General features: G+C 35.4%; 1 protein-coding gene across 3 annotated transcripts in view; it reads right to left on the bottom strand.

Annotated features, from left to right (window-relative positions):
• CEP350 (centrosomal protein 350kDa) overlaps window positions 1–12,336 on the bottom strand; it is a 133,732-nt gene that overhangs the window by 102,185 nt on the left and 19,211 nt on the right. For all 3 annotated transcript variants that reach the window (XM_010850164.1, XM_010850163.1, XM_010850165.1), the window contains 5 exons: window positions 11,685–11,798; window positions 7,372–7,518; window positions 5,499–6,157; window positions 4,597–4,718; window positions 606–1,666 (listed from right to left, as the gene is read on the bottom strand). In XM_010850164.1, the coding sequence (XP_010848466.1) occupies window positions 606–1,666; window positions 4,597–4,718; window positions 5,499–6,157; window positions 7,372–7,518; window positions 11,685–11,798 (2,103 nt within the window). The remainder of the gene's footprint in view (window positions 1–605; window positions 1,667–4,596; window positions 4,719–5,498; window positions 6,158–7,371; window positions 7,519–11,684; window positions 11,799–12,336) is intronic.

The following is a 12,336-nucleotide window of genomic DNA, read 5'->3' as shown; positions in this document are numbered from 1 at the left end:
GCCAGAGTAACCCGAGTATACACTTGATAATATACCAATCTTGAACATCATCTAAGAATTTCTCTGAATCAGACCAAAATTTCCATAACCATCAATCAACTACTGTTTTAATCACAACAGCTAAAAAATAAAATTTTAAAGATTAAATTACAATACTCTAGTTGAAGCTTGCAGATAATTGAGATTAATTTAGATAATGATATATCTCTACTACCCTTATAATGAATGATGAAAATCTGTAGTTAAGTATTATCTTGTACAGGATTGCAAAATAATTTATCCTAAGATAACATACTGGAGAAGGAAATGGCACCCCACTCCAGTACTCTTGCCTGGAAAATCCCATGGACGGAGAAGCCTGGTAGGCTGCAGTCCATGGGGTCGCTACGAGTTGGATACAACTTCACTTTCACTTTTCACTTTCATGCATTGGAGGAAATGGCAACCCACTCCAGTGTTCTTGCCTGGAGAATCCCAGAGACGGGGGAGCCTGGTGGGCTGCCGTCTATGAGGTCACACAGAGTCGGACACGACTGAAGTGACTTAGCAGCAGTAACAGCAGCAAGATAACATACAAATATTACAAGGGTTACTATTTTTCTCACCTTTTCCATATAACTTATATGATTTTGTAAAAATATTAATGACACTATGTGGACTTCCCTTTGCCAATTCTTCCCATGGTCCTTTGGTTTGTGTACCACCTATAGGCCCAAAGAGTGGTAAGAATTTTTCAGCTTCCTTCTGAAACTCTTTGATGGGTTCATAAGCATTTCTTTCTCCAGCACAAAATTCCTTTTCTTTCAAGATCTCTGTTAACTTCAAAGGGGATTGTTCATCTCGATGTCCTTCTTCTTCAGAGAGACTGCCCTCACTAAGAAGAGGCCCTTCACTGACGGAATCTATGCTGGAACCAAGAGACATCTTGGCTTTGTCTTGAGAACAAACTTGCATATCAGAGCCAGAAGAGTCGGTCTGCCTCTTACACAACTGCGCTAGCAGCCCTTCTGGTTTGGGTCCAGGAGATCTCATTCTGAGGTTTGATATGGCACTATGAGGTCTTATCATCTCAGGAAGCTTTTTAAATTCACTGAGGTTGCCTACACCAGGAAGATCATCATCAAAAGTTGCATGAGATACACAGGTTCCCAGCATCTTTTGAATTCGAGCAGAGAAAACATCTTCTGCATCCTCTTTCACAGGTGGACTTATAGCCTTGGTCCAATGTCCATCTTCTTGTGGTGTTCGCTGCACATCACACTCAGTGTTCCATACTGACCCATAGTTAATGCTAGCCCCAGCTAATTTTCTGGCTTCACTTTCAATCCTGCTGGATAAAGAAGCAGCTGTTGCTTTCAAGGCTTCAATACGATCCAGTTTACTTTTATATTGGCTAGCACTAGATTTTAACAAGGCATCTGGATGAGCAGTTGGTGAGGTCAGATATGGTTGAGGTGTAAAAGTTAACGGCCCCGAAGCCATATTATGATTCTTCCTCGTTGGTAAAATGGATTCTAAATCCTTATGCAAAATTCCTACATGCTCTAGATTCAAGAGATGGGAAAGTAAACTTCCAGCTGTCCCAACAAGAGGCTGTGGTTGAGGATGGTGGAGTCGTGGACTTAGTCTGTCAGGCTGCATCCATGAAGGATCCATCAGGTCCTTTCTGGAAATGAAAGTTACAATATGTTAACACAGGACCTCATAACTAAGCCATCCTTTTCTTTTTTAAAGTTTTGCATTTGCTGATTATAAGAATAATGCATAGCAACTGCAAAAAAAAAAAAAGACGAGGACAACAACAACAAAGGATGAAAAGGATAAAGATCACTCATAGCTAACCAATGAGAGAAAGGCTATCACTAGTTCACTTAGAATTATATCTTTCCAAACCCTTTTCTACATGTATGTTGTGTTTGGTGGTGTTACTTTCACAAAAATGAGATTTTATCATACATATTGTTTTGTAAACAGCTTTCTTCACTATGACATTTTTTTTTAAACTAAGTCATTTTTAAAACTTAAAGAGAAGGCCTTATAACCCTTAAAACTCTATGGACAAAATTTTTCACAACATTGGCTCTACCTTTCCCTTTAAAAATAATGTTTCATAAAAGAGAAATGCTTAAGATTATAGGCATAATATTACTCTAATCAACGTATATTTAGTAAGCATCAAACAGTTAGGTTTTAACATTGTGCATTCTAAAGAAATGAGATGAATACAAACTAGTTCTCAGAAATAACTGATAGTCCATCCACAGAGGCTAGAAACAGAACAAAGATGTCCTAGATGACATTATATAATTCACTTATGTTTCCAGACTATGGATACCTCCCTGTATATTAAGGAATACCATACACAAAGATTAAAGGCTGGTGTTAACTATTAAGAAGATCTTTAGGGGAGAAAAAAAAATGAGGTTTCGTCCTTGGCCTTGTCCATTATTTTTGGATGATGACATGAAGGTGTGCTTATCAAATCTGTAGATGACAGAAAGCTAGGAGGCATGGTTAACCCAACATATAATCAAATTATGACTCAAAGGTATTTAGACAGGCTGCAACCTCAGACCAATCAAATATGAATAAATATGAAGTCCTACCAATTAAGTTAAAAAAAAAACCCATCTGGAAGAGAGTAACCAGGGAAAGGAAATGAAAAGCATGTCATGCACAGTTTGGTTGAAGGTTATGTTGTAGCAGTCTTTCATATTAAAGGACTGCTATGAAAGCGGAGTAAAGGAAGACTAGTGAATGGATTCTATGCCACAGAATATAGACTATTACGTATGCAAGGTGTGAAGTTATTAGTGCCCAAACTAAACTAGTAATGGTAGTAATGGAAATACAAAGCAAGTTACAAATAAAAAGGTACTGCTGAGTAAAAATCTGTGATCTTTATATTCAAGTGTTTAGAATGCTAATTTTAACGGTAGAAGAACAGCCATACACAAAAAAGGAAATAAACTTGATCAATTAAGACCTAATCCTTCAGTTTCAAAAGAATTAACAGGGGTGACAGACTAATAAACAGCTAAACACGATGCCATTAAGTACTAATACGAAAATATATAAAGTTCAATGAAATTCCCTGGTGGCTCAGACACTAGAGTCTGCCTGCAATGCGGAGACCAGGGTTCAATCCCTGGGTCAGGAAGATCCTCTGGAGAAGGACATGGTAATCCACTCCAGTATTCTTGCCTGGAAAATCCCATGGATGGAGAAGCCTGGCAGGCTACAGCCCACAGGGTCACAGAGTTGGACATGACTGAGCAACTTCACTTATAATAAAAGTTCAATAGGGTATGCTTTTCTGGTGGCTCAGCTGGTAAAGAATCTGCCTGCCATGTTGGAGATGTGGGTTCCATCCCTGGGTTGGGAAGATCCCCTGGAGAAGGGAACAGCTACCCACTCCAGTATTCTGGCCTGGAGAATTCCATGGACTGTATAGTCCATGGGGTCACAAGAGTCAGATATAACTGAGCAACTTTCACTTTCAATGCAGAATGGTGGAACAAGAAGGGAAAGGAAAAGAAATGCTGTGCTTTTAAGGACAAAGAAACCAAGAGACTCAATGCACCTGAGTCTGAGCAAACTCCAGGAGATAGTGAAAGACAGGGAAGCCTGGCATGCTATAGTCCACAGGGTCACAAAGAGTTGGACACAACGTAGCAACTGAACAACAACAACTGAGAGAACTCAAAGAATTTACAAGGGTTAAATGCAAAGTACTTAGATCAGTGTCCGAAATGTAACAAACAATAAATGTTAGCTATTTTTATCAAACTTACTACTCTCTTGGTGGAGGGTGGTCATGGGGGTCAGCAAGGGGTGAGAGGGTCATATGTACATTAACCCCAAACCAGTGACTTGATTTTTATTTGTGCATTCCCAAAAGAGAATTTTAAAATCTTTCTCTTCCAAAAATGATTATTTCAAAGCATAATTTATAATCATGCAGTCTGAAGATCACCTTAACTTTCATGGACAAATAGGTTTGTTTGTTTACTGCAAACAATACAGCCCAAGGGGGAAAAAAAAACCTTTTTCTTAATTTAAGGTAAAATAGCCCTCAGTCACCAATCTGAATTCAAATCAAATCCCCTCTTAGTCCTTGTTCATTTGTTCATATGTGTATCCAAATACAGCTTTTGAGAGGTAAGATATGTTGATGCAGGAGTTATATGAAGAAATTTTGAGTAATAATAAATAAAGAAACACCTTTTCAAAAATATTTAACACAAATACTTAAAAATATTAATTCCACTGTGATTCACTTATCCAACAAACTTTTTTCATGGGTTGAGGTCAGAGAAAGCAAGAGTACTTCCAACTGAAGGTGATCCCCAAGAGGAACTGCTATTTACACCAAATATTAAAGAACAGGGAAGAAACTAAACAGCAAAATAGGGCATGCACCAAGTACAGATGTATAACCATGCTTAAGTGTCCATTAGAAGATATTAACCAATTTCTAGATAAACCTCTTGTTCTCACAGAAGGTCAATGAACAAAATTCACTGGGCATAGACCACTATAGTAAAAATCACAGAAAGAAAGAACCTTAAGCATCTGTCATTCTCCCCTTTATACCTGGCAAGAGGCTGTGGAGGTTCTGACAGAGACATGTCACTACTGGAAGATGCGCTTGGGGGACGTTCTTGCACTTTGTTCTCTTTGTCAGATTCTCCAGATGGCTGATACCCTGGTCTGGTCTGTAAAAAAAAGGGTATTTTTATCTGACTCCCATAATAAAGACACATTTATACATAAGACAAATATTAAGTCACTTCAGCTTTACAAAGATCATGAAATGCCGGAGCTGTTTTCCTCTCGAATAAAACCAATTTAAATTAGTTTGTCTTAAAACCAACCATTACGGTTAACAGCAAAAATTACACCTGAAATCCAACAAGGGCACCTACAATTAATTCACTGTGTACTTTGGAGGAAATAACACTCTTTCTAATTCTCTTTTTCACCTAATCAGTGGAAATGCTAGCAGTACTTCCCCTTCTCAGAGTTGTGTTTACTGAAACTTAAGCCTGTAAAGCTTTTAAAATGGTAAGTGGCACACAGCATAGACTCAGATGTTATTTTTATTATCCTTAAAAACAAAATCAATACTCATAAAATTAGCATACTATAATAGAATATTCTCTCATTTCAGCACAGATAACAAAACTAGGTTTTTCATTATTAACACAGTCTAACTTTGCTCAGTAATACAACAAAAACTAGGCAAGAATATAACTAACCAGAAATGAGACAGATCAACAATCACTCTAGGAAACTAACTGAGCACTTGTTTTCAATTGTATTTATAAAATTACTCTGCATATTGAATAAACTTCATGAAAGGCCATCATTATTATCAATACTGTCTGAACATATGTCTGAATATTAGGAATGGTGAGTAATTTTTAAATATTACAGCAAGCAAGTTTTTCCTAACCATGAATTACCTCCCTTTCTAATTTTGTCAGTACCATTACCTGTGTTTCCTGCATAATATGTTGATGAGTTGGCTCTTCAAGCAATGACTTTTCTAGAAGCAATTTGGAGTAAGTTTCTTGCAGTCGCCTAGTTGCTGATGGCTCAGAAGGAGGCACATTTTTCACTTTAGTAAAGGCTTCTTTCTGTTTCCGGTAGAGCTCCTGTAATCGTTTGTTCTTCTGCTCAGTGGCCTCCTTTTGGGCCTTCTTCTCCTCATTCTGTTTCCTCTTCCTTTCTTCCTGCTGTCTAACAATGTACTGTCGTACCTCATCTGTATCATAGTGACGCTTTTTAGAAATAACAGGGGGATCTTCATTAGCTGTTATTTTGTCAGGTTTTCTTTTTATTGGGCTATGACTTCTAGGAGCTTGTATGGATGCTGATGACTTCTGATTCTGTAACTCTCCTGTCTCTTGTCTTGCAGTCTGAGCTGCTGAATCCAACTGGAGGTCATCAAGAATTCCACGAATTTCAACAGGTAAAAAGTCCTTATTTAAGGCAGCATTTTCCTCCTGTTTATTATCTGGAAGAGATGGAACTAATTTCTTTACATTATTTTCTGACCGAGCTCTACTTCTTGAACGTTCTGAGTTTCGTGGACGATGTCTATGTGAAACATCCAATCTAGGATCCGACTCTGCTCTTCCAATATGGCCCCCTGCAAAGTATGAAAATTCTATATTCATTTCTAAGATTTACTGCATTAAGGAGAAAATTAGGAAATTTCATTTAACTCAAATATCTTAAAAAGTCTTATAAAGAACATAAGAAAAGAAAAACAGAGAACAATTCTGATACTCCATAGAAACTGTACTTCCACAGCATTTTTTTAGTGCATCTTTTAATATTTCTGAAATAAGGACAATCTTGCTATTTATGTGAATATCTAACTATTAATAATTATCAATATCAACTATTAATAGAGAGATACAGTTCTCTCCCATATGCATATTTAATGTTACTATTTATCTCTCTCCCCAAACCCTCAATCAGTTGTTAAAAAACTGATGTCAGGCTGCCACAACTCTCCAATGAATAACAGGAAAAAATTCAATATATAGAAAAACAATCATTTTATCAACTAAATGTTTGCTGATGTGGCTTAGTCTTAGACTGACAATGGTATGAGCTTATTTATAAGTCAGATAAAAAGAGCAAATACAAAATATGTGTTAACTTCTATCAAATAGCATTTCTTACTGAATCCATTTCAGAAGCTCAAATTGAGGCAATTTTTTTTCAACTGAAAAGGAAAACTGGCTTGTAGGTATTTATATTTCATTTCCTAAAATTAGTGTTCATGAAAAAGTAACTAGTTATTTCAAATGGCACTCATGACATTTTAAAAGGAGAATGGACTTGAGTGTCAAACTAAAGAGTGCTGGATCTAGATCAAATTTTGTCACCCACTGACTGTATATCCTTGAGAAAACTCACTTCTCTCTCAGGGCCTGTTTCCTAATCTGTCAAACAAACAAACAAATCCAACCTTGTGCTTGTATCTACTTCTGCTTGTATCTATGGAGATAAGACAGATTGGACTTAATCCTCTAAAGGTCCCTAATAGTCTAATAGGATTTGATTATATGATGCCTTGCTATTTATTCATAATGACAGATAAATGTAATTACTATAACACAAACAAAATTCTTAATAAGGATCAACATAACATCTATATATGGAAATTACCCATAGCCAAGCCCAACAGAACATTTCTTCTTTTTTAAGCTACATTCACAATTAAAAAGCAAAATTTTAAAGAGTATTCTTAAAGGAATATTTTCATCTCTCAAAGTACTTACACAATCAACTTTTAATCACTTTGCTCAACAATTTAAACGATTAAGTAGTTTAACTAACGTAACTGCTCACCAGATTTAGTAGTTCTTTCTCTTCCACTTCTGTCACTTGATGCTGCTCTTCGCTCTTTTTGCTCTATTCTAGGTGCAGGACCAAGAATTTTCTTTACTAATTTTTGTCCATCTCGCCAAGACGATGTACTAATCAGATGACTGCTACCTAAAAAAGAAAAGATATATATATATATATAAAACTTAAATTTTAGCTGTAAGAAGTACTTCTTACTTAACCATACAAGTACTTGTAATTAATCTTCTGCTTATCTTATGCCAAAGTCAAAATATTTACAATCTAATTTTATTTTTAAACTCAAGTCCCCCCCAAATCAATTAATGGAGTCTGTTTAAATTTTTATTTACCCACACACCTCAAATACTAAGTGTAAAATGCTTTGAAAGTTAAGTACCAAATATTAATGAATTATGAAACTTTAAGCAGGGCACCAAATTCAACAATTTTGGCACAGAATAAAAATATGTCTTAACTGTAAGTGTTTGGTTTTACCAAAATTAGCACAGTACCTGACACAGTAAAATGTATGTCTGCTGAATGAGCAAATGACTTAAGCAAAGCATAGAAAAAAACCTTAAGGAAACATGTAACAAAGAGTTAACAGTGACTACTACCTTTGAAGGGGATGGTTATTACAGAGAATTTAACATTGGATTTTACAGACATATAACACATTACTACACATTACTTTTTAATGCATAAAACAATGACACTCAAAAAGCAAATATCATCAATGCTTTAAACTGCCATTATAGAAGTTCATAAAAATAAAAGTATATTCCAATAAATACAGCTGTTTACCAAGAGAAAAAATTTTCATTTATTAGCTTAAGACAGTAAAAAAAAATAAAATTAGACCATTATTTCAAAACAGTGACTTAAAAAACAAAAAATACCATGAAAGACCATTTATAAAATAGAAACCATTTTAAAAAATCTGCAATAAATATGCAAAAGTATTTAAATACAAAGCAATATAAAAATGTAATAGAAATGAAAATAATGAAGTAATACTTTAAACCTAATTAAATTAGAAAAAATACTTTTACATTCTAGCCAAAGCTGGTAAAATTACAGTAAAAATCATTTTTACTATGCTTGTTGAAATATCAATGGATATAGTTTCCTTTTAAAAAATAGTATTACATGTCAAAGGGGTCATTTCCCTTGATCAAATAATCGAAGTAATAGAAATGTATCCAACAGAAAGAAAAAAAATAAATGACAATGTTCACTGTATTATTTTTATAATATCAGAAGTAACCTAAATATTGAATAGTAGATAAACTATGTTTCTATTAGGAGTACTGTGTGGCCATTTCCATTACAATTTCTATAAGAAATAGCAGAAATATTCGTGTCCTAAGATGCTAAGAGAAAAAGATAAAATCTTATAATACAATGACTACAGTAATCTACTACTGATTTTAAAATTAAGAAAATACACAAAACTACTAGTCCTTTGTTTAAGTAAGAGCAGTGGTTTTTATCTGTTTTTTTCTATTTTCCAAGCTTTCTGTGATACTACTTTGCATCTATAATTTTTAAAAATATTTAGAGTACCATTTAAAAGTTTAAATGAAAGTAGTTTTAATGAAAACGTCTATCATTAAAAAACATGAATTATAAATGTGTACTATTTACTTTATAAAAGCTTTTGCACCTTGCTATTAACCTTAAAAAGTTTATCTAAAATATTTAAATGGTTTTAAGTCTACTGTTCAATCTATTTATAAGATACTTCATGTGCTTAAGCAAAATGGGAGAACAGGTTTCTCTTCAATTTCAGCTTAATTTTCTGAATCAAGAGCAAGCAATCATGAATATGCTGGGTGGTTATTAATGTTGGCTTCCAAATATGCTGGGTGGTTATTTCTAAATTCTGGCTTTCTGGAATAGTCCCATGCAGTCATTGGTAGAAAAAGAACTTTTACTATAGATAAACTCTTAAAATAGCTTTAACTCAATTAAATGACTCTCTGTAGCAGTCACTGCCACAGTATACACATGGCAGAATTAGCCCACCACAAAACTGGATAAATACAATCCAAGATCAGTATTTACAAGTTACAGTGGTCCCAGTGTTTCCTTTCAAACTATGCCCCTCACAACAATATCACATGAAAAACACTCTTACATTTTTTTAATGTAAGAATTAGTTTAGTTTACACCCAGGTAATTCCTGTTCCTATAAAATTTTATTTTTTTATTGGTATATAGCCAGGGTCTTTCTTGTATGGCATCTACAATTAACAATGGATGTCACAAAGTAAGTTATTTGGCACTCTTTTGATTAGTCTATGATCAGAAAAACAAGATCATGGCATCCAGTCCCATTACTTCCTGGCAAATAGATGGGGAAAAATGGAACTAGTGGCAGACTTTATTTTTTTGGGCTCCAAAATCACTGCAGATGGTGACTGCAGCCATGAAATAAAAGACGCTTACTCCTTGGAAGGAAAGTTATGACCAACCTAGACAGCACATTAAAAAGCAGAGACATTACTTTACCAAAAAAGGTCCATCTAGTCAAGGCTATGGTTTTTCCAGTAGTCATGTATGGATGTGAGAGTTGGACCATAAAGAAAGCTGAGCGCCGAAAAACTGATGTTTCTGAACTGTAGTGTTGGAGAAGACTCTTTAGAGTCCTTTGGACTGCAAGGAGATCCAACCAGTCCATCCTAAAGGAAACCAGCCCTGAATATTCATTGGAAGGATTGATGTTGAAGCTGAAACTCCAATCCTTTGGCCACCTGATGTGAAGAGGTGACTCATTTGAAAAGATCCTGATGCTGGGAAAGATTGACGGTGAGAGGAGAAGGGGTCAACAGAGGATGAGATGGTTGGATGGCATCACCCAATCAATGAACATGAGTTTGAGTTAACTCCAGGAATTGGTGATGGACAGGGAGGCCTGGCATGCTTCAGTCCATGGGGTCACAAAGAGTCGGACATGACTGAGCAACTGAACTGAACTGATTAGTCTATGATCAGAAAAACAAGCACTTCGTCAGAAACCAGTGCCCCATCACTCTATTTTCATGTTTTTATAGGACTTTGTATGTTCCCTATTCAATTATTTGGGGGCTTCCCTGTGGTCTCAGACAGTGAAGAATCTGCCTCTAATGTGGGAGACTTGGGTTCAATCCCTGGGTCAGGAAGAACCCCCTGGAGAAGGGAATGGCAACCCACTCCAGTAATTCTTGCCTGAAGAATCCCATGGACAGAGGAGCCTGGTGGGCTACAGTCCATGGGCTGGCAAAGAGTCAGACACGACGGAGTGACTAACACTTTAACTTTCACTTTATTCAATATTCATTACACTTTATTATAATACATATCTACTTTTTTCCTGACAAGATTCTAAGTTCCAGGAGGGAAGGAGCTATGTGCATCTTGCTTACCACTATATTGCCTAAGCTTAGAATATCCCAGTGCCTTAAATAAAGCACATATATTTGCATAATGAATGTGTGAACTGTCTCCAAACTGAAAGTGACAAGTTTCCAACTTTCTCCACTCCCTTGACCCAAATTACTCAATGACTTAAATATGACACACTAAACAGCCATTTTCAATATAGCTAGAAATAATAATTAGTAGTAGAGAAATTACACCTAACAAGTGAGTGTTTACAATGTGTCAGGTACTATACTGAGTTCTTTTGGTATTAACTATTTTAGTTCTCACAACAACCTATGAGAAAAGTAACTAGTGGTTTCCCATTTACAAACAGGGAAACCAAAGGACACCAAAATTAACTCAATTACCAAAGGAATAAAGTTAGACATGACAGAACCAGCGTATCAATTCAGGCAATATAGATTAAGCCTAAAATGGTAATCACTATAAAGCCAGGGAATTCTCTTTCCCCTCATCTTGATTTATTCTGCATCCAGTCCATTACTACCACAAACTGCCGGATTTTCTTGTGTAATATTTATTCACTCATTAGAATAAGTAAAGAGACTTAGCTACAGGCATAAGCCATCCCTCTGTGTATAAAAGTTCACTATATAAAAATCATTACCTTTAATCTGGTTAATTTCTATTAAAAAATAATGACAGAAAAAAATGGGGGGGGCACTGTTCAGTATCATGGTGAACATATTTCATGAGTATATACATATATGAAGACTTTTCAGACTACATATTCTAAATATGTCAATTAACCTCAAGAAAACACACATAAAATGATATATAAAATATACTGAATTTTTGTATGTGTCAAATAATAAGAACATTTATTTCTGAATAGATGCCATTTCACTAATATGTAATTTTAAGATGGGCCTAATATTGAGAAAACCAACCTGTTTTACATTCTGAACTTGATAACTGTGCTACCTTTTGGACTTTTCGTACTGGCTTGACCACTTTCTTCTCTCTACTTTTTTCAGCTGGTTTTTCTTTCATAGAGCTATCATCTGAAAAACAGAAACATTTATAGCAAATATTATAATAAATGGTATTGACCCACTCATCCTCCCCCCAGTATGAGAAAGCTATATAGAATACACGGTTCAGGAAGGGAGAGAGAAACCTTCACTATTTTTTGACTCAAAAGCTGCAATGTCAAGTCCTCTTACAGAAAGGTCTAGAGATCACAATTACTCTACTGTTAAGTCTCAATTCTTTGTGGGTTTTTTTTTTTTTTTTTTTTTCAGGAAACCCTTGAGACACTCACCTGGTTTTCACAAACTGAAAGAAGCTACAATAATGCTTTCCAAGCTAGATTACAGCATTTACAGAATCTCAGAAGCAAGCACTTTCACAGATTCCTATTTCATTTAAAAATTCCCACTTAACTGAAATATCATGAACTTCTAGAATAAAACTGTATAAAATACTCAATATTCCTAAATTAGGCCCTTTTATGGATGTGAGAGTTGGACTGTGAAGAAGGCTGAGCGCCGAAGAATTGATGCTTTTGAACTGTGGTGTTGGAGAAGACTCTTGAGAGTC

This window comes from Bison bison, unplaced genomic scaffold, assembly GCF_000754665.1.
Source record: "Bison bison bison isolate TAMUID 2011002044 unplaced genomic scaffold, Bison_UMD1.0 scf7180017864289, whole genome shotgun sequence".
NCBI classification, from domain to species: Eukaryota; Metazoa; Chordata; class Mammalia; order Artiodactyla; family Bovidae; genus Bison; species Bison bison.
The sequence above is the reverse complement of the archived record's forward strand: the minus strand, read 5'-3'. Positions and strand labels throughout refer to the sequence as shown.